Source organism: Mastomys coucha, unplaced genomic scaffold (genome assembly GCF_008632895.1).
Source record: "Mastomys coucha isolate ucsf_1 unplaced genomic scaffold, UCSF_Mcou_1 pScaffold9, whole genome shotgun sequence".
NCBI lineage: Eukaryota > Metazoa > Chordata > Mammalia > Rodentia > Muridae > Mastomys > Mastomys coucha.
The window spans coordinates 65,604,889-65,631,340 of NW_022196915.1; the positions used below are offsets into that span (position 1 = coordinate 65,604,889).

Below are 26,452 nucleotides of genomic sequence, written 5' to 3' on the forward strand. Positions count from 1 at the left end.
ACATCCTTGTACTTTAAATACCTTAAACAGCTTAATAGCTGGGCACAACCAAACCTCCCTGCAGCTAGCACAGTCTCCCCTCCGATATTCCCAAATTATTACTTTCTAAAATCTATATTCCATCTCTGCTACCTCAGACCCCATGGGGGGGAGTGGCCCCTGGGATGGCTTCCCTGATGACTTTTTTTTTTTTTTTTGGTTTTTCAAGACAGGGTTTCTCTGTGTAGCCCTGGCTGTCCTGGAACTCACTCTGTAGATCAGGCTGGCCTATGAACTCAGAAATCTGCCTGCCTCTGCCTCCCAAGTGCTGGGATTAAAGGTGTGTGCCACCACCACCCAGCGCTTTCCTGACTCTTGTATGGTGTATGCTTTCTCTCCTGCTCCCTCTCGTCTGATCTCTCTGCTTCCCAACCATGGCGATTCTAAAAACTCCTCTGTCCTGCTCCCTTGCCTGAGAAATCTAAAGTCCTGCCTCTGTCTGCCTGCCCAGCAATTGGCTCCAGACAACTTTATTTCCCAGTCAGAGCCAACTTGGGGGCAGGGGCCCTCAGCACAGACGTGAGGATTTCATGTGATTTTGGGAACCAAATTAACTCACATAGCATTAGAACAAATCCACAACATAATGCTAAATGTATTATAACTGTTACTGAGTTTGAAAGACCTGTTTATATGATTATACTTAGGATTTATTCTTTCCAAACTGAAACTCATGGAAAACAATCAACATTTCTTTAAAATACTTCACATGGCAGAAGAAGCAGCCAAACGATGTGGCAGCTGCAGTACATCACAGCATTACTATAGTAGGAATATGTGTGTGAGTGTGTGTGTATTTTAATTATACATACTATATATAACATATACTTACACACACACACACACACACACACACAGTCAAGGTGATCTATAAATACAGGAGCAGCTTATGGCCCAGTCGATAACAATTAAGTGGTTCCTAAAAGATGTGTGGGAGTTAATGAAATGAAGGAGTTATGACAGGAAAGGGGTCTATGTGACAAATGTAGGAACTTGGTAGACACTTCCCACCACAGCAGCGTTCTTCTATCCACCCAGAAACACGGGGCTCCCCATGGTACCCCTCCTCATCACTCATGTCCACCCTCCTTTATCCATCTTGTCCCTGTGATACAATCAGGAGTGCTTGTTATATCAGATTCTACTGCCAGCATCTCATCAGGACACACTCATGTGCTGGTATGGCCCATCAGAATTACTTCTCCCATTTTTGCTCTCCTCGCCTTTATCAGTGATAGTTTAAACATTTGCATTTCTTCTAATTAAAGGTAGTACATTTAACTGTTCTTACTATATTGTTTTTTGCAATTGATGAATATAAACAGTTGCTTAGCCATCATCACAATTAGTAAAGAAATATCTTCCTGACTCACTATCGATAACAGTAGCCAACCCTCCCAGCTGCCCCCAGTCCCTATTGATCTGATTTCTGTCCTTACAGATTTATCTTTAACATGATGTTATACTAATGGATTTATATAAATGAATATAAATTGATCTTGAATATAAATGTAATATATATGTAATCCTTGAATCTGGCATCTTTCACAAATAATGTCTTTAAGAATAATTTTTGTTTTGTGCCTGTCCTAGTTTGGCTTTCTATTGCTGTGATAAAACATCATGATCAAAAACAACTAGGGGACAAAAAGGTTTATTTCACCTTATAGCTTATGGGCTATCATGATGGGAAGCCAAGACAGAAATACAGGGAACATGAAGCAGAGGCCTCGGAGGAGTACTTCTTGCTGCCTTGCTCACCCATAGCTTGCTCAGACTGCTTTCTTATGCAACTCAGGACCATCTGCTTAGGAATGAAGCTGTCTACAGTGGGCCAGGCCCTTCCACATTCATCATTAATCAAGGAAATGCCCCAGAGGATTTCTCACAGGCCTATAGATAGAGACATTTCCTCAGTTGAGGTTCCCTCTTCCAAGGAGACTACTTGTCTGAAGTAAACAAGAACTAGTCAGTCCTATGCCGGTATGCTGTGCTGACTTACTCAGGGTATAGTCTATTGTATGGTTATGCACTACCATGTGAGTCTACTACCATTTGTGTATCCACTCACAAACTGATAAATGCCTGGATTGTTTCCGGTTTTACATAGGAATAAGCCTTCTCTGAGCATTTGTGCATAGGTTTTTCAGTGAGCCTAAGTTTTTGCTTTACTTGGGTAAATACTCAGGAATGGCAGTTTTTATATATATATATCCTACAGTAAAACTGCTGAACTATTTTCTGAAATGGCCAGGCCCGTTTGCATTTCTCTCCATAGTGAACACGAGTCCAGTTGCTCCACATCCTCGCCAGGCTTGCTGCTGTCAGCTCTTCATCCTTGGGAGCGGTGGATGGTACCTCCCATTACGGCTTTTAGACTTTATTGCACTTTTATTTAGTGTGTGGAGGGGGCTGGCGCTTACCTTGGTGTGTGTGAAGAGATCAGGGGACAGCGTGCGGGGATTTGGGTTTTCCTTCCACCACATGGGTTCTGCAAGTTGAATTCAGGTTTTCAGGCTTGGCAAGAAGTGTCTTTACCCACTGAGCCATCTTGCCAACCATCATTATGGTTTTCATTTTGTTTTCAACTCCCGATTGTGCTGACCTTTTTCTCTTCATCTGTGTCTGGATATAAAAGTAACTTTTAGTCACCTGGATGAACATGTCCATACACATACATAAAGACCGTATGAAAGACATCGTTCAATGACACTTTTTACTGTAGCATGCGTCACTTTTAATCAGTGACTGCAGACGGAAGAGCCTCCATCCTAGTGGCCCGCAGACATGCATTGGATTAGATTTCCAAAAGAAGTGAATGTTGTAAAGGAACTCCATTTGCTTCTGCAGACGCTCTTGGTTGTTTTACCTGTCAGTTTTGTCCCTGACCTAACCTTGGCGCTGTACGTATAAACGCTCCACTGTTCATGGGAACTCAGTGGTAAACACTGAGCAATGACTTCCCTTTAATGGTGAGAGGACTAATCCCTAAATACCATTTGTACCTATCTTTGAAATCCACCTGGGCTGTAACCACAGTGGAAATACACTAAGCCTCCATCTTCCTAAGTATGGAGGCATTCAAAATGGCTGGATAAAGCTAAGTTTGGAGAGAAACCTGGCTGCAGATGCACTTCCTTAATTCATCCACAGATTCCACTCAAGGATACCCATAAGGCTCTTCCACTCAAGGATACCCATAAGGCTCTTCCACTCAAGGATACCCATAAGGCTCTTCCACTCAAGGATACCCATAAGGCTCTTTCTGTAATACTTTTGTCTCCTGGTTTATTTTTAGATCAGTAAGCTTCCCTCTTGACTCTTTTTAAGCACTTAGCACTATTGCCACAACAGTGCCAGGCACCTGTGTGACCACGGAGCCCTTCGCTGCTGCATGAGTATCTAATATCAGTATGGATTCTTGCTCTCTCCTGATTGAACAGAAGGCACAGCATTTTTCTCCTCCTTTGTCAGTGGAATTAATTGTGGACAAAAAGAAAGAATGATGTAGAAAAAAAGATTTTAAAACGAGTAGACATGTTCTCACAGTGGTCAGAAAGTAATATTAGACTAACCCAGCTTACTGCTGTGCGCTTTTGAAAATGTCCATAAGTGACAAAGCAACTGTTTAGGTTAGTCGGATAGGCAGTGCTAGCTTCAATAGCTAGTCCTTTTTAGAAAAGCAAGGCAAACAACAACAACAACAACAAAAAATAGGGTCGATAAATATATATTTGTAGACCAAATATAAATTTACCTCATTTCAGCTAGATTTTACAATCAGAAATTATCAAAGATTGGCTTTATTCCATGAAAACACAAGGCAGACAATTGTGACTTGTGACAAGCACTTGCTGCTTGTGCAGATGGTCACCTGGGGACAACTGCTCCAGCTGAGTGGGTAGATGACATCCTAACCCTTTCCTTAGGCGCTGTCCCTGGTGCCCCTGCCACAGGCATTCCCCCCTGCCTGCCCTCACACATACACACACACACACACATACACACACACACACACACACACACACACACACCTCTGAATCTCTCACATCTGGCTCCAAATTGACAATTCCCACTCTGGAATCTTTTCCAAGTCCCCAGAAGTCCACAATGGGTCAAAAAGTGAAAGAAAAGGCAAAGGGAGGACACTTGCTTCTACAGTGTGCGAGCTCCTGCCCTCCCCCCACATGCTGGTTAGCATGTCTGCTGCAGAGTTCGGGTCCACACACACCTCTGCTGCATACATAAAGGTGCACTGAGGGGTCTACACAGCCCATTGCAGAAAAGTCCTTCCCCTTGAGGTTTTTTAGATAGCCAGTTTGTTTGCTTGGTTGGTTGATTGGTTGGTTTGCTTGCTTGTTTTTTCATCCTTCAACTGCAGGTATGAACTAGAACTGCTGTTATTGTTTGTTTTTGTTTTTTCTTTTTCTGGTGTTTGTTTGTTTGTTCGTTTTGTGAACCACACTCAATGGATGCAGTGTGAATATCCTAGGCATTCCATCCTAATCCAAAATATAATAAAAATGCTGGAAGATAGGAAGATAGATGGTATACATGTAGCTAGACAGACAGACAGACAAAACCCTTTAAAGGCGTGTCTGTGTTGTAAAAGTGTTTGGTGTTCCCAGAGTTCCACCCTTGGGTCCGCCCACTTGGCATCTGCACCTTTAACATTCAGCTTGTGTCATGACTTCCTTGCAGATGTTACGCCCCCACAGACAGCTGGCTACATAGAGGTTACTGATCTTCAAGCAAAGAAACTCCGATACATCCCTGTCCCCAGGTAATCTCTCTCCTCTGTTCTTACTGTGGTTTGTCCTATGAAAGCAAGAATGCTCTTCTTGTTCATCTGTTCACCACCAGGTTCACCTGCATGGTCCCACGCTGTCACTGAACAATTCCCAGAGACCTAGGGTGGAGCTTGTCACCACTCACTGCTAAAGCAGGGAGATGTGCGATGTAAGCAGGCACAGAGCCTCTACTCTCCAGTTCGGGAATGCAGACGTGCTCTCTGCCTGCAGCCCTGCAGGCTGTGCCTAGGTCCCACTTTCCTGCTGAAGTCACATCTGCCTTGGTCTGTTGCAGCTCCATTCTTCTGTCCTTTGCTTACTGCCAGCCAAAGCCTCGCTCTAATCCATCCACTCTAATCTAGATCGCATTCCCTCCCTAATGTGCCTTGTCTCCTGGGACTGAACCCTTCACAGCACAGGGGTAGAGCCTTGTCTGAAGTCCCAGTGAGAGGGGCCTGGAGAACCGTCTGGTGTTAGGTGTAGGCCAGGCTGGCAGAACCTGAGGGCTGCCCAGGGCAGCAGCAGGCGGGTCTCTTTACCCTCCTCCAACTCCCAGAAGAAAACAGCTAGGTAGGCACAGCAATGCAGACTTTAGCAACAGCTTCATTGCTCGTGACCTTTAGTCAGACTTTAAAGCTATGAGACATGGAGTCATTAACCAAAGAGGTAAATTTACTTTCTCCAATACATGTGACTTCTTAGAATACATTAACATGTTGGCTTTAGTGGGAGGTGTTTTTTAATCATTTATGGTAACGTCTTATTCCATCTTTGCCATACATTTGCTTAAATATACAATTAGTTCAAAAATCAAAGCAAATAACATCTTGGAATATCTTAGTTAGGGTTTTTATTGCTGTGATAAACACTATGACCAAAAAAAAAAAAAAAAAAAAAAAAAAAAAAAAAATCTTAGGAATCTCAGGCCCATGCTAGTTCTGAGGGAAGTCAGGGCAGGAACCTGGAAACGGGAACTGAAGCAGAATCCATGAAGGAGTGCTGCTTACTGGCTCACTCTCCATGGTTTGCTCAACCTGCTTATATAACCCGGAACCACCTGCCCGGGGTGGCATCACCCACAACAGGCTATGCCCACACACACCCTTATCAATCATGAGTCAATAAAATGCCCTACGGGCTTGCCTATAAGCAATCTGGTGCAAGCATTTCTCTCAATTAAGGCTTGTCTTCCCAAACACATCTACATTTATGTCATATTGTCAAACCTGACATAAGGACTGTCCGCATTTCTAAAGTATTGTCATTTCCAGTGTTCCACATAAGCCCTTTGCGCCTGTTTACGTTACATTCTGTATGAGCTACTTATTCTTACCTTGGGCTCCTTCTTCAGTGCAGAGTCCCTCTCGCCATATACTGCATGGATATCTACTGTTTCGGACACAGATGCTCTGCTAGCCGAGTGGGACAAGAGCAGCATCGTGACTGTTGATATGGGAGGGCGTGTCAGGCTCTGGGAAACTGGACTGGAACGTCTGCAGCAGTCGCTCATGGAATGGAGAAACATGATTGGACAAGACAATGACAAAAATGTGCAGGTATCACTTGAATTGGCCTTTCTTCTCACAAACTAATTTGGTTTCAAATGCTTGAATGGCTAAAATTTATTTTTAGACTCCTAACAGGAAAAACAGTCTATTCATCTTGAGAGTGACAAAGTAAGACTGTGTCTTAACCTTCTGCCGGTGCTAAATGCTACCAACATATGACAACATGCAAATATAATCAATCTGTAGTTTTTAGCCATAAGCACCTCTGGGTTTCTGCATCTTTTCTTCCTTATATCAGCACGGCGGTCGACGCCCGTGCATGCTGCCTGGGAAAGAAGACCTGGGGCTGTTGTGTACAGCATATCCCTTTAAGGTCCAAAGCTCCGAGACTGAAGGTCAGCAATGTGTGCCTCCAGTAGAGTTTGTACCAGCCCCTGTTTGCGGATGGTGCAAGCACAGCAGGTACCGTGAGTAGGTGCAGCTCTGCCCGAGAGAGAGAAGCACAGGCCTTGGAAGGTGAGGAAGCCCACAGCTGCAGTGAAGGTCACTCGGTGTTAATCTTGATGCTGTCTAGGACTAGCTAGAGGGACAAGGAAGGTGGCAGACTGACTTATACTGAACCCTAAATTAATGGGATATACTTGCAATTATTGGTTTTAATCTTAAGAAAAAATCTTTTCTTGTTAAATATCATTGTTATGTAACAAACAGGAAGGTAGTTGGCTAACTAAATAATGAATGAACTGAAAGAAGAATAGGTTACTGCCAGCCGCATCACTCTACAAACCACCATTAACAAGGTAAGGCATGGGTCAGAGAGATTGCTCAGTGATGAAGAGCACTGGCTGCTCTTCCAGAGAGATGGCTGAGTTCAATTCCCAGCAACCACATGGTGGCTCACAACCATCTGTAATGGGATCTGATGCCCTCTTCTGGTGTGTCTGAAGAGAGCAGCAGTGTACTCACATACATTAAATAAGTAAATCTTTAAAAAAAAAAAAAAAAAAAAAAGTAAGGCATTACCATGTATCATTCCATCAGTAATTGATTAATAATTACTATTTTATATGATTTTTCTTAAAAGAGATATAAGTATATTTGTGAGTGAATGATACATTGTTCTCTTAGATTTTTCTTTTTTTTAGCTTACAGGTATGTTTAAATCTCAAACCAAACTAGGCTATTGACCTCCAGTATTTTTGAACAGACATAAACTTATTAGTGTAATTAAGTTAAAGTAAAACATTGCCTAAAACAATGTTGGTAAGTCAGTACCTCTGTTGCAGCCCCAGGATGGCCCCTGTGCATCCCGTGCTTAATGACTTTTCGGGAACTTGTTACCTATGGTTCTGTTCAGAACTACTCCAAACGGTAGCTTCTCCTCTATTTGGACTAAATTTCCTTCGCTTCTCTTTTCACTGGTGCCTAGTAGTAAATACTATTGTGTTCGAACTTCAAGTATGTGTTCCTTGAATTTCTCATATAATGTTGAGATCAAAGGTCAGGTTTTACTGATGGTCAAGATGTATATGGGTGTGGTGGCGCATGCCTGGTAACCCCAGCACTTGTTACATGAAGGAAGACAATCATAAATTCAAGACCAGCTTGAACTACATAATGAGTTCTGGATAATCCAGGCTCCATAGCAGGACCCTGTCTCAAAAGTATAAAAAAGAAATAAAACGGGGCTGGGCATGGCAGTGCACACCTTTAATCCCAACACCTGGGAGGCAAAGGTACACAGACCTCTGAATTCAAGGCCAGCTTGGTCTACAGAGCAAGTTCCAAGACAGCCAGAGCTACACAGAGAAGCCCTGTCTCTGAAAAATAAAAACAAGTGAAAGAAAGAGGGGGTTGGGGTGAGGAAGGGAAGGGAAGGGAATATTGATGACCGCAATTAAGCCTCTTAATTCTTTTTCTAAAAGAACTTTGAAAGAATCTTTACTTTCAATTTTAATAATGGTTCTTGGCTGTTTAAAACATCACCCATTTCTTTATGCTTTAATGTGTAGGTTTTTTCTTCCCAGGGCTTTTCTGAACATATTGCGAATCTTTGCTCTTCCAGCTCCCAGGTTTAGTCATGGTGCATAACAGTTAACATCTTCCTTTCTGCTCTATCTTGTCTAAACTAATTGACACTGGCAGCTGAAGCTAAGTAAGTTAAGCTATCTAACTTAGAAATGAGCAAAGTTATCTCAAGAATAATGAAATATTGTTATATGAATGTCCTCTAATCCAATGTTTCTCAGAAATATATAACCTAACATCCTCAGCTCAAAGTTCAGAGAGCTGACGTGAGACAAACTTAGTAATAAAGTAATACAAATCAAAAGTAAATGGTATTTTGATGGGGAAAGCTAGATGTCAGCATGCCCCTTTTACTCCGTTATCCCCCAGTCTGTATGGTTGATATTAAGCATGCACACTTGAATACTCAGGTAGAAAAACAACCTGTGAGTGTGCATCCTCAGGCTAAGTGGCCGCGACGAATTCTCAAAATCGTCTGCCACAGTTTGTGCTTTTGGTCAAATCCCTTGGTAAATAATGAGGCAGAATACTAACTACTCTATTTATGCCGGCTCCTGCTATGATTCACAAGTAGATTATACAGCCAATCTAAGAGTCAGTGCGGTCATAAGAGTTAAGGCTTGTCCTCTACAGTTCCCTTCCTAGTCAACCTGCAAGCTGCGTCAGTAGTGGACTCTTTACGCAGAAGAGTTCTGCTCCTGGTTTTGGAGCCTGGGAAACCCCTCTTACACAAGTAGTGGGAAAAGACACCTAGTTCCTGTTGCCCTACTTCTTAAGTCCTGAGTGTCAGCAGCTTTCCTCGGACTCTGGTGGAGTGCCCTGATCTCCATCTAGTGGCCATTAGATGTACGACACATTATTGAAATGAATGCTCACCTTTGCACCCCAGCGCTTGGGCAGTCAGTCAGCTTTGTGCTCGGGAGATTTCCACCGTCCCTTGTGTGGCTCCTGTTGGGTAGTGGATGCTCCTTTATTGATGTCAGCAGTGAAGACTGGAAACAATCTCTGGAGCCATCTGCTTCATCTCTCCATGGTTCTTCTGAGTAGAGGAGACTGACTGTCCTCAGACACAGACTGAGCCGCACCGTCCTCGCTATCTTTGCTGCCTTCCGCTGTCTAGCAGTGTTAGCTTATAAGACACACTTGTGTGAATCTTTGTTAATGAATGCTTTGCTATATTTTCAAATGATAACACAGGGGAGAACTTACCGAACTCTTTGTATAACATATGTTCATTAATTTTACACTCTGACAAGTACATGCATTTTTCCATAGTTAGAACAACTATAACAATAAATTCAAGCATTACTACAACTGGAGTCCCTAGAATCAATAGTTATTACTTTTAGACTATATTTTCAGAAGCATGGGTTATTATAAGCCAAAACTCACACAGTTATATTTCACAATGTTGTTTCATTTTTTTAAATTGTCTTACATTTTTACTCTTCTAAACAATTCTATTAAATCTACACTATTTTCCTCAAAAAATCAAATCATTGTCTCTGCAAAGCTGCCAATGACTGTTCTCATGGGAAAATGTTGAACAATTATAGCTTTCAAATGTCATTTTCTAATTACAGCAGGAAAATCAGAAAGCAGATCTCCGTATGGTACTGCTGCAATCTCTTTGGCTTTTGAAGAGTGCTCACTTAACTATAAGCTTTAAAATGGATAGAATGTTCTGAATCATTGTATGGGACCAGAACCACACCTTGCAGTGAGGACTCTGCTCAGTACATGGGAGGCACATGCTCAGTGTTTAGACAGCAAGAGATGCCCAGACAAAAGTGCATACAACAGACACTTTGGGACTATGAATACATGTAGTTTATTGTACATAGATAGGTGTGTTTCTGTTTCTGTGATAAAACACCCCAACCAGGGCAACTTACAAAAGAAAGTGTTTAATTAGGCTCATGGTTTTAGAGGGTTAGGGTCCGTGATGGTGGAGTGGAGGCAGGACAGCAGGAACAGTGGAGTGCTCACATTTCAACCCACCATCAGGAAGCAGAGAGAGCGCTGGGGGTAGCTGGAAGACTTTTAAACCTCAGAGCCCAGTCCCAGTGGCATACTTCCTCCAACAAAGCCACACCTCCTAATCCTCTCCAAATAGTTCCACCAACTGTGCATGAGCCTCTGTGGAACACTCTCATCCAAACTACAGCAGGTACCTAATGGTTGGCAGATTTGTTTGTTTGTTTTTAGCAAGGAAAAAATAGTGCAAGTTTATTTTCTTTTTTTATCTTATTTTTACTTTTTAAAACAATTTTTAAATTTAATTTATTTTGATCATATTCTTCCCCTCCCTAAGTCCTTCCAGATCCTCTCCCCCCTCCCTACCCACTCAACTTTAAGTTCTTTCTCAAAACAAACAAAAACCTAGTGCAACAACAAAATCCTCCAGTCCAAGAAAACAAAATAAAATACCACCCAAAGAGAAAAGCTCACCAAACTGTAAACCAAGTAAAAAGCACATGTGCACACACACACACACACACGCACACACACACACATACACACACACGTGCACACACACACATACACACACACGCACACACGCACACACACACAGTGGACTCCCTTATATGTTGATCCTCCTAATCATGAGGCCTGAGGACCTGGAGTGATTGATATACCCAAGGTCCCAGGAAAACAAAAACAAAAAAAACCTGATTTTCCCTCCAGCAGGTAAGTTCTGTTATTAATGGTTGTCCTTTTCTAGCCACTAGCTAGCTCAGTAGATTTGCAGTTTTCAGTTGGACGAGAAAGCCTATTTTCAGATATAATTGCTACTCTTATATTTAAACTTATTTTTTCCCAATATACAAGCAGTTACCTTAAGATCTTTTAGTGGTACACAGTGCTTGTTCAGTTTTCAAAGAAAGCATGGTCCACATAGTCTTTGTTCTTTGCTTTGGCCAATAACTCTGGAAACAGTCTGCTTCAGTGTGTCACTGTTACAGAATGATTCAAGCCTCGTAGGGTTGTTGTTATGAAATATAAATCGGCGATGGCAGCTGGTGCTGAACAATCACGCCACTCGAAAGGCTTAGTATAAAAGAAAGTGTATTGTGGGGGAAAGGGTAGAGGCAGAGAAAGGGGGACAGAGAAGGACAGAAATTGAGAAAGAAGGGCTGGCAGGGAACACGAGGGAACAGAGAGGAAGAGAGTAGCGGAGGGGGCTGGGGTAGCAGCAGTCCTGTTTTTGTGCTGCCACACCTGGCTAGCACCTGGCAGACAATGACACAAGCTGTTGCTAGGTCACTATTGGGAGGAGCCCAGAGGAATTGTCTGGAAGCCAACAATTGTTACACGTGCTGTCTTTGGAGATCTCCTTTTCCCAGAAAGGCAATGCCTTTCATGATCTTTTGCAATTTCCTGCTGTATTTCTATTCACATACAAGTACACCTGGCTCTGACTGTTTGCCTGCGTGGTATCCCTTGGGCTCTGCCTATAATGATTTTCCTATTGTTTATTCCTGCTAGAGAAATCCATAGGAATTACTTTGGGCTCTGTAAGGTTCTCAGAAGTACATACTAAGAATGTAAGCTCTCCTGGCAGGTGGCCCTAGGATATGCTGATAAAGCAGCTATCCTAGCCAACAGTGGGCAGGGGGTGCTAATGACTTGTGCCAGGTTCTGTGGTGTTAATGTGTCCTCCCTGCTGATTTCAAGCTACCAGAGGTTAACAGTCTATTTACAAAATTCTGAAATATTATGTGTGCAGCAATCTCTCACAAGCAGGTAGGGGTTGGTTCCCCTGTGCCATTAGCTGAACTACCTTTATGCCCAGCCCTGGGAACTCTGACGGTTTCTAAAAAGGAGGAAGACTGACATAAGGTAGTGTCCTGCTCTCTCTGGGAAATATAGAAACCCACGGTTGTCTCAACTACAGATAGCAGTGTCTTTTAAGGAAAAACAAACAAACAAACAAAAAACACACAAAGCAAAGCAAAACAAACAAATAAAAAAAACCTTTTTCCTCTCCAGTGCGGGGATTGAACACATGGCCTCACACATCCCAGACAGATGCTCTCAATCCCATCCCCAGCTTAGTCATACCCTAGGAGCAACATCTGGGTTTGAGCAAAGAACTAGAAAGAAGTCTGCCTCCCAGTGACACTCTGGGACTCTTGTATGGGGACTGCCTTCCTTACATGCATTGACTGCAGTTCAGGAACACTCACTAGTCAAGTTTCCCACCCCCCAAGGAGTCCCGTCCTTCACAGCATCAGAAACAACTACACCTAACACAATGAAACCAACAACTACTGCCTTGAAAGGAATCAGGACGTTTATGATCCTTGGGAGGTTTTGAGTTTTCACTTATGCCTTGGGTGTATCCACTGAGAGAGGCAGCCCTATGGACTGCGCATATCCACTGAGAGAGGCAGCCCTATGGACTGCGCATATCCAGTAAGAGTATCACCCCTATGGACTGCGCATATCCAGTAAGAGTATCAGCCCTATGGACTGTGCATGTCCAGGAAGAGTATCAGCCCTATGGACTGCGCATATCCAGTAAGAGTATCAGCCCTATGGACTGTGCATATCCACTGAGAGATGTAACCCTATGGACTGTGCATATCCACTGAGAGAGGCAGCCCTATGCACTGCGCATATCCACTGAGAGATGCAGCCCTATGGACTGTGCATATCCACTGAGAGAGATGGCCCTATAAACTGAAAATTGTAGCTGTAAGAATTCTAAACAATTATCAAAAATAGAAATCCTGTCTTGCCTCCAGACTCTGGAAAAAGCCTAAGGAGGTCTTTAGAGTCTCCTCTTCAGACCATCCTCAATTCCATTTCAGTTCCCCTCTCTCACGCCAAGCCCTAAGACAGTTATTCCCACTGCCATATTAGTTAGATCAGTAAATAAGGGAGCAATATTAGCAGTGTTTATTAAATACGGGAACTATATTAGCAGTGTTTATTCAAAGTATAAGGAAGCAGAGTTAAAACATGCCCATGATGTATTAAGGTGTCACATAGGCTGACAGCCTATGCTCTAGAAGTATTATGACTCTGAGCGTTTTTAATATGCATTTAATGCAGCCAATACATCACAGTGGCTGCAGAAATAAACTTTCTTACCATTACCTTTCTAATAAAATTATGATTTATTTTTACCCGTAAGCAGTATAGCCTATTTTTTAAGAGTGTGATATTTGGAGTCACACTGATTCAGGTCTGGGTCTTGTGTTATATGTGTTGCCAATCCTTGGCAAATTCCTAGTGCTTTTGAAATTTCACTTCCTTGGGATATGCTGATAATGCTGTTTGTACACTGCACAGTGGAATACATTGTGAGAGTGAAATACCTCTACCCCTGGCACAGAGTGTAAGTGTTCAGTAAACAAGAAGATTTAGAGACTTAGAACTTAAGTAATATTGGGCTGCAGAACTGTTTAATGTTTATGTGGAGACAAAGCCACTGTAAAATGAAATGCTACTACCCAGATACCCACTACTGAGTCACAACGCAGTGGGCTATATAAGTCATCGTCTGCCCTGGTGTTAAGTGTAAGCTTTGTTTATAATCCTGCTTAGAAAAAGGGTTGTCAGACCCAAAAAAGGAATTGAAAAAATAATCTTTGCTTAAACCTGTCAACTTGAAGAAGAGCAGACAATCACTGACAGGACCATGGTCAGTAGAGGATTGTGCTTGTTTAGTTCTTCAACAGGCAAGCTAGAGCAAGGCCGGAATGTACAGCAAAACACACAGCAGTAGCCGGGAGCCTGAGGCCAAGGGCAAGGGAAAGAGATGGGGTTGGATTCGGAGCTGGGCTTTTTTAACACACACACACACCCCTTTTAATTTGACATTTGACAGCTCTAGGACTTGAAGGCTGAAGTTTGGTGGGTGGGTGGGTGAAACTAAAATTTGGCAGCCTATACAGGGACATTTAGTTGTGTGGCTCTCCTCCATCTGATGCCCCAGCAGCTGGCTCACTGCTACCTTACAGGAGGTGGGAGTGGTCAGAGACTAGCACACCCTGGGATGGAAAGACAGGAGCATCCACCCTCCACTGGGGTCGTCAAAGGTGGCTGCTTCCAAGCTTACATTCCAAAGCTAGGAAACCAGGCAAGCCCTCTCTGAAAGCTGCCAGGACTGAGTGAGACTGTTGGTGATGCAAAGACCCAGAAGTCCCTCCGGATCACTGTAAAGAACACACGCTGGCAAACTCTACCTTATACAATGCCCCTACCTCCTGCCGTACTCTTAAATATCAGTTGATCCCCTCTTATCCAAAGGCTGGGTAATAAAACGCATAAGTGAAGAAAATAAACTTAAAAAAAAAAAAAGGTCTAGGTGTTACAGTGAAAAAACATGTTATAAGATGAAAACAGGAAAATAAGTCCCTTGGACTAGAAAAGTAAAAACAATTCTATAATGAAACAAAACTATATCCCTATTTAACTTAGGAATCTTCAAAATATGAGCAAGACCTCTTGGGGGGAAATCTGTTGGTAGAAATAAAAATTCAGCAGAAAGGAAGAGACATTAAGTATCCTAGAACCAGCACACATGTGCACACATGCACACATGTGCACACACGCACACACTTAAAATAACAAAAAGAAAGCCAGGTATGGTGGGTAGCACACTCCTTTAATCCCGGCACTCAGAAGGCAGAGGAAGGCATATCTCTGAGTTTGAGGACAGCCAGGGGTACACAGAAAAACCATTTCTCAAAAGAAAAAAAAAAGAAAAGGAAAGAAAAAAAGAAAGAAAGAGGAAGAAAGGAAGAAAGAAAAGAGAAAATAGTTTTTGTTAAAGACAGGGTTTCTCTGTCCTAGAACTTAATCTGTAGATCAGGCTGGCCTTGAACTCATAGAGACCTGCCTGCCTCTGCCTCCTGAGTGCCAGGATTAAAGGCATGCGCCACCACCACCACCTAACAAGAATTTTTTGTTCTAATATGAATTTCAGAAACAGAAAATAAAAGAGCAGAAAATCCTAACAAAAAGTAACTTAAGGAAATTAGCAGGTGTTCAGAAAAACAAACAGAAAACACAAATTTACATATTATCTACCTGAAAGTTTAGAAGCCCTCACAGTTTGTAAGTCAAGGGGAGTGGAGATCGGGTTACGGATTTTTAAATGTGCCAGGAATGCTAATGGCATTGGCATTGAGTCATAAAAGGGGAAAAGTATTTCCAATCTACAATTTAATATTCAGCCACACTCTGAGTCAAGCCGCAGGCAAACTACAGATACTGGCAGATGCTTGACCGCAGAGGGTGCATTTTCAGGAATTACTGTGTGATGTGTTTTCACCAAAAGGGCAGAGTGGACAAAAAATGGCTTCAATGGAAGAGACAAAGGTCACTAATGCTGGGAATGACAGAGAAGGAGATGGTGCAGTGTCAGAGAGCAGCAGCAGCTAATCCAAGAGGAAGTGAGAAAGTAAAGAAGGAGCAGGAGAGGACGGAGGTAAGACAGAGGGAGAGAGGCAGGTGAGGAATATGAAGTATGACACAGGCTGCCACCAGGAATGAACGGTCCTGATGGAGAGTCTGTGGAATCCTAGTGCTAGATACATCAAATAGAGGTGAGAAGCAACGACTGTTCAGTAGAATATTGGTACTGAGAATAGAAAAGCTGCAGTACGGAATAGCGTGCTAACTGTACAGTACAGCATAGCAACAAACACAGTGACATTGGGACAGTCGGTAAAGTCTGCTCTCATGCAACAACAAAAAGGTTAGTGTTGCCCTCCCTCAGAGCTCTCTGGGAAGAGAAGCGGAGAGGAATTTGAAGAGGAAACAGTAAAATAGTCCTCAGTTTCCCTAGCCAGAAGTTAATAGATGATGTCAGAAATTAAAAACTAAAGATGGTATGAGAATGTAGAGAAAGGGCCGCGAGATGGCTCAGATCCCCAGGACCCCCGTGGTGAGAGAAGAACTAGTCCCACAAGTTGTGATCTTGTGTCTACACATGCATCATACAAATGTATGTGCATGCTCACACACTCACACACACACACACACACACACACATATATACACACACACACTATTTAAACAAAAGAAATGTTGGAATAAATAGTGCAGAGTTGGATAGTTGCCTTGGAGTGGGGATTACAGGAGAGGGGATGGTGACAGACAGGAATCTGCTGTACTAACCATGTTCTAGAACTACTTGAGGTATTATGTGCAATTATTAGTTTGGTAAAGATCATAAATTAGAAAAGGACATAACTGGGAACTTATCAGGTAGGAAACAGGAATATGGGTATGTCGGCACAGTTCCCTGGGAGTGGGTTAACTGTAACTCATCTGTAGGTCCTTGGCTCTTCAAACAAGGCAGGGTTTTAGTGGCATAGAATCAAATGGTCAGTTTCCCCCTTCAAAATAACTCAAGGGCTGGCAGGTGGCTCAACCAGAAAAGGTGCCTGCAACACAAGCCGAAAGTCCTAAGTTTGACTCCCCAGAAACCACATAAAGGGACAAGGTCCAGAGAACTGATGCTACAGGATTATCCTCTGACCTCCCAGGAGTCCATAGCACATGTGCTCATATACACCACACACACACACACACACACACACACACACACACACACACATGGCTCATGTGCACACAAAGTAAAAATAAACTGATTTTTAAGAATAACCCATGGGTTCTAGTTGTGGACTCAACACACTGTCCCCTGCCCCTCCCACTGAATGCAGACAGAAGCCATATAGATGCACAGCTAGTGAAGCCTCTGAAAATATCACAAGACGGTAGAGGAGAGGGGCTGAGCCAAGGAGGAGAACCAGAATTTGAGCTAGCACTGAGTCAGCTCTGGCCTTCCTCGATACCCTCCCAGACGCGGCCCTGACTCGGGCCAGCCTACAGCGTGAAGGCTGCCCTCAGAAAGCCGGGAAAGGAAGCTGCTCCTCAGCCCAGCACACAGTGCCAACTAGCACCAAACAGCCCACACCGAGCACCACACTTCCTGGCAAACGGCTGAGTGCTTCCCCTTACAGATGAGCTCCTCTTGAGAATGAACTACTAGGGTAGGAGTTTTAACAAGACTGTGTGATGTGTGGTGAACACCACAAAGCACTAATGAAGGAGATGAGAACCGAGTATAAGAAAGACAGACCAAGCCCTCCCGTCAGATTTGATATGACAAGCACTCCACATCTCAAGACTGACCTATAGATTTAATGCAGTTCTAAGCAGTTTTCCAGTAGGACTTTTTCTAACAGCTGAATACAAGCCAATTCCAAAATGTTTATGTTAAGGCAAGAAATCAACATAGCCAAAATAATCATTTTCAAGATGAATCAGGCTGGGCAATCCTGTTACCCAGTTTTAGGGTTCACTACGTTGTTGGCAAAAGAACGAAAGAACAAATCAATGGGACAGAATAGGAAGTCCAGAAATAGACTGGAGACATAGCACCAATTAGTAGAAGGCCGCCAAAGCACTCTAATGGAGGAAAAATGGTCAGCAAGAGTGGGGAACAACTGGACAGCCATATGCAGACAACAACTGTTCTTAAAGATCCATGAAAGGGGCTGGAGAGATGGCTCAGCATTAGAGCACATGCTGCTCTTGAGGAGGACCAGAGTTCAGTTGCAGGAGCCACATCAAGCCACATCACAAATGCCTACAAATCCAGCTCTAGGGGATCTGGCACCATCTCTGACCTCTGCAGGCCCTGTACTTACACACTCAGTTATACAAATAATTCATAATTTAAAATGAGTAAGAGCACTTACTACTCTTACAGAGAACCTTGGTTTGGTTCTCCCTACCTACATGGTGAGTCAAAACAACTCATAATTCCAGTTTCAGGAAGGTCACTTCTGGTCTCTGGAGGTAACAGGCACATATGTGATACACATGTATACATTCAAGCAAACACTCATATACATAAAATAAGAAAATAAAAAAATTTTAAACACATTTTAAAATATAGAATTCAAATTAATAACTGCCACCTCAGAAGTAATATGTTGCAGAGTGCCCTAGCATTCATTATTATTAGAAGAATGTGAAACTAATTAAAAATTATCCTAATACTGGGCTACCAGCAAGGCACAGTGGGTAAAGTCACTTCCCACCAAGCTTGACCACCTGAGTTCCATCCCTGTGCCTGCATGTTGGTAGAAGAGAACGAACTCCCACTAATTAACCTCTGACAGCCACACAAGGATGCTCGCTGTGGTCTGTGTGAGCATGTACACACACACACACACACACACACACACACACACACACATACACACATAATTTAAAAAAGAATATTCACTACTCTTAAATTTTAAAAAGCAATTTTTTTGTTAAAGAGGTTTATTACAGCTTCATTTTTTTAAATGTATGTGAACACACTGTTGATATCTTCAGACACACCAGAAGAGGGCATTGGATCCCATTACAGATGGATATGAGCCACCATGTAGTTGCTGGGAATTGAACTCAGGACCTCTAGAAAAACTGTCAGAAAAACTGTTCTTAACTGCTGAGCCATCTCTCCAACCCCAACAACTTCATCTTTTCATATCAGTTTGGGAGTAAGAAATCCAAGTGTTCAATTCATAGATGTGGGAAGTTGAGTCCCAGCAAGATTAAAGAACTAGCCTAGGGTCATATAGCTTGGTTTTCTTTGTATTCTTAATCCACTCAGCTGCCTGGTCTAGGAAGCATTAACAGTGTTCAGTGTTCAGTCAACCATCCTAGACGTCCATGGTACTACCCATACTAAAACCCAAAAGTACCAGCGGAATTCGAAACCTGGCACCTATCTCTGTTTAAGCCTATTAGGTCATAGGAGTGAGCGTTTCTAAGGAGCCAAGCGACGATCCAACTATCCTTGACATCTTCAGCAAGGATGCTTTGGGATGCTCCTCACTGTTAACAGCAAGCAGGAGTCTCGTGAGCTTCACAGTGTTTCTTAACTTCTGAACGTTCTTTCCTTTAGTAAATAAGATGCTGCAGCATTGCTGTCTTGTGATTGAAACAGAGCAGTAAGTCTGCAGCAGGTTTTCAGAAGAGCAAGCAGCCTGTTGACAGGAAAGAGTAGCAGGAAACACCATTGCCACAGGGGTCCTACAGTTGGGTACCCAGTGTCACCTCTAGACCACTCTAAAAAGTCAAGTGTTTGCCAGGAATGAATGCATGACTGACAGGAGGGCCCTTCTCATTGCAATAAACAGCACAGTTTTTTCCTTGTTATTTTTAAAAGATGTTTCCAATATAGGTATAGACTATCAGGCTAACAGAGTCCAAAGGTTTTGGAGATCAGAGTAGAGGACCCCAGCCCCCTTGATGGTGCTGTGATGGTAATAGATTTGTTGTGACTATCGTGCTAGCCCCAGAAGCATCCGTTAACTATCTCGTCCCATATCTTTGTAAAATTATTCAAATTTCAGAGGCATTATCTTATGAAAGCATTTTTAGAAATCCCTAATTTGAACTTATTTTGAATTTTGACAAAAAGCTTTGTGCTCTTCTTGTGATCTAGTTAGATATTTATACAAAGGTCAGAAAACTGTCACTAACAACAGCAGTTAAACACTGAGTAGACACATCAGTATTCTATTGGATGGACCTAGGGGCATCAGCACTGGATGCAGACAGAAGGAAAGGAAGCACCCTGGGAGTCACCTGAGATGTCTAGTTACCTAGTACTATTTTGGCATCTCTGGGGTTTTTGAAGGAAGGGGCTTCTATGGTGCTCATGTAGTAGAGGTCAGAGGAGAAATGACAGGAATCAGTTTTCTTTCTACCATGTGGGTTCTAAGAATCAAACTCAGGTTGTCAGGATTGGCCACAAGCTCCCTTATTGGTAAACCAGCTCACCACCTTCTCCTGTCCTTCTGCCCAGGGCTACTGGAGAAGAACTAGCTCTTCTCTGCCCTGCTGGCAATAAGATCATGAGGGCACCATGGTTTCAGCCTTGATTCTGTGCAGGGATCTCTATTCCTTGATTTAAGAACTACTACAAAAGCATGTTCTCCTGTTCATGTATGTATAGATGATTAACATGACCTACCAGTCTACTTGTCTTAATGCATAGCCTTAAAGCAAGTGATGCTCAAAAAAACAAACAAACAAACAACAAAACACCCCAGAATTAGATTGTCTGGCTTTTCTGACAGTTGGGGAGTCCAGCATTTAGATGCCGGCAGGATTTGTGTATGAAGTGTTCCCCACCCCAGGGGTCATGTGTTGACCACCTTTCCTTGGTGGATCCAGTCACTACAGGGTGACTTCTCTGTGAGAACTCTACCTTCATCACTGGTAGAAACTTCTAGAGATAGAGCCTCCTTGGAAGAAGCAGGTTGGTGGGTATTAGGAAGTGTACCTTCTTGTGGGCCCCCTCACATCTCTTCTTATTTCCTAGCTGCCCCCATGTGAGCATCTCCACTCCTTCTCACCCCTTAGCCATGATGTTCTGCCTCACCACATCCCAAGCAGCTGAGCAAGCCAAGCATGGATGAAACTTGTAGAGGTGTGAGCTAAATAAACCCTCCTATAAATTATTCCCCTCTGCTGTTCAATCACTGATGAAAAGTCAGGCTAACCCAAGATGGCGCCTTGACCTCCATGTAAAAGAGACACTAAAGAGAGTGACAGTTACTCTTTCCTAGCAGTATGCATTCCCCGTTCCCTCCTAGAACCCTCGGGGCCTTCCATCCCTCAGATGTCTCACTCCTTAATACTGTGTAACAGTTAGGTTTCCATCTGAGATTTAGAGGGGCAGGAATTGTAAACAGAAACATCTCAGGAAAACACCAGGAGGCTATGAATTTCTGTCCAGCTTAATAAGATCAGCTCAGGAACTTTGGGAAGGTGGTGGAACACTTGCCCCTCTGGAAGGGAGAGACTAATTAACATTCCTCAAACCACAGAGTAAGAACCAACATGCAGGTGGGGACACATTCCGCAGAACGGACCTTTACCCACCTTCAGACAAGGGAAGTCCTTGCCACCTCATTCCCTGAAGACCAATCAGTTTAAAAAGTCACACTACTTTGCCAGTCACATTGTGCCTAATGGCTGCTGCCCTAAAAATTGTATAAGAGCTCATTGAACAAGCTATGCAGAGGCGCCGCCTCTCCTTCAGGTCTAGGACAACCCCAGTGCACTGGAACAATAAAAATCCTTTTGCTTTTTGCATCCATCAGGCTCCACGTGGTTTACTCAGGGGGTTTCCGGTAAGCTAAGGCTCGATAGGGTCTTAAAGAATTTACACCATAACAAGACTAGACCTGAGCAGGGTTAAACTGATTCTCTAGACATGGTTTCCTGAGAGCCTCTGGAGAAGTTACCAGAGGGAAAGCCGAAGTGTGGGAACAAGGTTTCCCTACTCCTGCTCACCCCCAGGGAGACTAGCCCACGCTTCCCTGGGTTCTAGAGGCAGCAGCTGAGCCACCATTGCTCTTTGCTGCCACCAAAAATACTGCTGAGTGTGATGGGTGAGGAACCACAGCCTAGGGGACACGCTAAGCTGCAGGACAGAGCAGAAACCTGACCGCTCTGCCCCACAGAGCCTGGCCTTTCACTCACCCAGAAGAGCTGCCCTTTTCCAAACTGCCCTGTTCCCATGATTCACTTTGATTTGTCAAGTATGGTCTTATATCAGCTATGCTTGAATACTCATGAAACAACTGTGGCATTGAAAAAGTGAATCAGTTTGTAATTATTGTCACATAGATAAAGTGAAAACTTCAATGAAAATGGTATAGTAGTAAGTAGCTCCTGGCAGCCCTAAACAACAGTTTATGCCATAGCTCCAAATGCATTTATATGTGAGTAGATACAAACCAGACCTGTAGGCTCAGTGGCAAAGCACCAACCTGGAATGCACAAAGTCCCACCTTCAATCCTCAGCGCGTGTGCATGCACACACACACGCACACGCACACGCACGCACGCACGCACGACCCCAAATTACATGTTTATCAGCATAAAACAGCTTTCTTGGATAAGATGGCTTCCTGCTGTGCCGTCCCATCTGCAGTCTAACAGCTTAACTGTGAGACTCTCCTCCTTAGCATTCTACTGGTCGGCCCTCCCATCCCATATCTTTAGTTTATTTATAACCACACAACAACAGTGTCTTCAAATCTGGCTTCAGGAAGCTCAGCAAGCCACAGTTTCCTAAGTAGATAATGGCGATCCAAGCTGAGCCATTGGCAGGCTGTCATCCATTGAATTATAGACAAACAATAGGTACGTGAGGCCTTTGAAACTCATTTAGCCAGCGACTTCTGGTGGAGCACTTACTGGGGACCCACCGTCAGAGCCTTCTTTAGGGAGCATATTCTCTATGGCTGCTAATCATGAAACAGAAGCAAGGAGCCAGATGGTGCCAAACAATATGTAGTTAGTTCAGTGTTAAGTGAGGCCTGTGAGGCCTGTGCAATGTGTTCTTGCTTATAGTACTGGGATCTCAGGTAGATAAGCCCAGGGCCCCTGTACGTGAGGCATGCACTCTACCTCTGAGTTACTTCCCTAGCAGAGGCTTGGCTTTTCGAATAGATGTGTTGGAGTAAACAAAGACCAATTTACAACAGCCCTTTAAAGCCCACGGGTCCAGGCGAGGTGTTAGCATGGCGTGCTCTCTTAGCAAGAGGGAGAGCTGTGCCACAAATCCAGGGATGACCAGGAATAGAAACCACAGGAGCCAAGAGCAGGTCCCAAGCACAAAGCCCAGAGAGCAAGTCCAGGTTCAGACCCAGGTATCCCAAGGATGCTGGAGGAGGCTGGCTGAAGAGGGGCAGGAATTTTAAACAGTTATAGTTTAGTGTCTGACAAAATGGCCGAGTGCTGAGGTGGTCTGGACACTGGAAAGGAAATGGTGGTTGAGTGTTCGTGATGGCGAGATTGCAATGCTGATGCTCAGGTAACAGTGTTCTGCTGCCGTTTGAAATTAGGGGCCAGAGCTTCAAGCTAGTGTGAGTTATGATCCTGACCAGGGAAGTGCATTTAAAGACATGGGGCTTGTTAGACAGGGAGAGAGGCAGAGCAGAATGGTTGGGCAAGTGGAAAGCTGCGTGTCTGGAAGTGCATTTAGTCAGCTGTTTTTCAATGCAGCTTCATAAAAACTTTGTTCTCTAGGGAGCCTATGTTCTACCCATTGCAAGACACTATAACGGAGAAAATGTTTATAGATTAAATTACAGTTAGTACATCTGTCATTGGGAATACCCATGGTAAAGAAAACAAATAGTTTAACCCAATAGCACCAAGGTACTTATGAGACTTTATAGTTGCCAGGATAGAATTTGCCAACTCCTTTTTTGATATTCTGAATACATTTGGGTTTAGTGAGCTTCACCCAATTTTTCTTTTTGATACATAGTTGTATGTAGCTCAAGCTAGTCTCACACTGGCTATCTAGCCAAGGAAGACCTACTTGATCCTCTTATTTCTATGTGTTGGGATTACAGGCATAAACCACCAAATCTCATTTATGCTATGCTGAGGATCAAACCCTTTATATATGCTTATATATATACATACATATAAACCATACATACATACATAATACATACATGCCAGGCACTCTATCAACTGATCATGGAATGAGCTACTTAAACCTGAGGAATTCTCATTGCATTTTATTTTAGGAGTGAACATCAGGTAACTCAATACATTCTCCATTGCTGGTGTGGGTTGGGCAATATTCCCATAAAGAACACCCTCCTATAGCCCTCATGGGAAATGTTATACTTATATAAGCCTTGTGTTAACCCAAAGGAAAAGGACTGTGTTCAATTGAAAACCATCTCCTTAACCACACTGAATTCTTATTGATGAAGATATAACACCAGAAACTGTGGTGTCCTAGACTAGCTTGGAGGGGCCAATAGTGTAGAGGAACTGTCTCATGACTTACAGGATCCACTATTGCAACTGTTGCTCTTCCCCTATAGCTCATAATTATTTAGCTGTTTAAAAAACCAACAACATATCTCCCTTGTGCCTCTGGATTGGTGGTAGGAGTACTTGAGTTTGCTGCAAAAGTATGACAGGAGCTAGTTAACCATTCTGAAAATAGCTCAGTTCTCACCAGTTCCCAACTCCAGGACAGATGGCTGATGCGTGGATAATGCATGATGATAGATGGATAGATGGATGGATGGATGGATGGATGGATGGATGGATGGATGGATGGATGGATGATGGATGGATGAATGGATGGATGAATGATGTGTGGCAAATATAAGTGTATTTTAATATTTGTTTATAAATGTGATCTTTTTTCTAAAACTCCAATAGAATATCCTTTAAAAATAGATCTTGAATTTTCTCCTCCAAGTTTCTCACTACATGTTCTGATCTTCATTAAATTTGAGGGGAATCTGTTTTCACAGGCACACCTTGAATGAAAACGGGGCACAGGGTTGGAGGAGTGCAAGCATTGTGTCATTAGAAACCTGGGCTCACACTCTGTTTATGATTTCCGCCCTTGGGGAATTTAACCTTTTTTGTTCTACCTTCATAAACTCTGTATTTTTAAAGTTTTTTTAATCTCTCTGTGTGTTACCCTTTTCATTACCTGCCTGAGAGTAAAATAGACATATCCCATTAGCTCTAAACACAGCACATGGTCCTGCATAATCTCCATCCAGACCTCAAGCTCAGGACTGTGAGGTAATACAATGTGGAAGTCTTGTCACCAGACCGTATTCAGAGCCAGTGCCCAGTAAGAACAGGAAGCAATTGAAGAGCATGCCTCTGTGGTGTCCTTCTGTCTCACCAGTTCCTCATTTTGCTGGCTTTTATAACTCGTTCTCTGTGGCACTTTGAACAAGACCACAGACCACTGTTTTATAAAATACCCTTTGATTCGGGACCCAGAATACGAATTTTTGGCAGAAAGTCACTGAGAACAGTGTTCCATTCAGTGTGCCCTGTCCGGCACTGGGAACTGGTTCACGGATGGTGAAGTGGAGTGGAGGTGTTCTCTCCACGGTGCTTCACCTGGAACTGCTGCTGTTTCCTTCATGATTAGTCTGTGTGTTTGTGGCATGTGTCCCAGACTGTCAATATTCATCCATTAGTTTTCTGCTTGAACTAATCACTGCAATGGTTGCCAAGTGGTGACGTCTTACTCTACCATTCCTCCTGTTCACACTGGTTGGAATGCTAAATTAGAGCTTTCCTTCCTTCTCTGTCTGTATTATGACCCCTTGGCTGTTGGCCCCAGTTAGCAGGCTTAGGCATATGACTACCCTTATTTGCTTTGCTGCTCTAGTGATCCTGGAATCTTAAGTCAGCCTTTGAATACAAAAGGGGCATCTTTAAACCTACCTCTGCTTAGCCTTAGGCTCACCATGTTCTCCCTGGGGTGTCCTCACACCATTCCAGAGCTGTGTTCATGGAGTGGGGGTTGATCGGGCAACATTCTGGAGAAGCTCCCCAAATAGGATTCTTATCCATATACAAGCCAATGAAATCCAGAGAGTCACAGAATATTCTTTAATTCACAGCATTGGAGAAAAGCCTAAGAGATTGGCGGTAATGTGGCTGCTACCACATTGGTTGAATATTATTCTTAATTATAATAGGCATTTCTTTTATGAACAACACCCCAAGAAAAACATCCATCTCATCTAACTGTTTCTTCAAAGAGTTGGAGATATTTTTGCCTCTAAGCATAGGCCAGAGCCTAAAATAATATAATGACCTTTTAAAATGTTATTTAACACTTATATATCTTGTTATATTTAAGTGTTAACTTGTAAATCATTCCAAATTTATACTTAACTAAAATTATTACTTCTGCTGACCACAGGAGGGTGTCAGTGAGCTTAAAACAGAACTGTCTTAGCCTAGTCAATGTTAGAATTCCATCTACTGAGCAGTTCCTGTCAATCCCAATTCTTGCAGAATTGTAGTTAAAAAGACAGATGTAGGGAGGGGTCCAGTGATCTCTCTGTCCTCTTATCAGCACAGCCACATCGAGTGCCTCTCTTTGTGTGCTCTCACTAATATTCAGGCTCCCTGGTTACGTGACTAGGATGGGTGGCTGAACCAGGCTTGCGGGCACACCAAAGGATGTGCAGCATGATGGCAATCACAGAAGGATAAAAAGAAATACTTTAGGGGTGTCTGTCACCCAAAGCA

The 26,452-nt window shown here is 43.1% G+C and overlaps 1 protein-coding gene across 1 annotated transcript in view; it reads left to right on the forward strand.

Annotated features, from left to right (window-relative positions):
* The window catches only part of Vwa8 (von Willebrand factor A domain containing 8), a 349,402-nt gene that overhangs the window by 262,963 nt on the left and 59,987 nt on the right, over nucleotides 1-26,452 (forward strand). Inside the window, exons 36-37 of the mRNA XM_031362757.1 lie at nucleotides 4,741-4,822; nucleotides 6,181-6,385. Of these exons, the coding sequence (XP_031218617.1) occupies nucleotides 4,741-4,822; nucleotides 6,181-6,385 (287 nt within the window). The remainder of the gene's footprint in view (nucleotides 1-4,740; nucleotides 4,823-6,180; nucleotides 6,386-26,452) is intronic.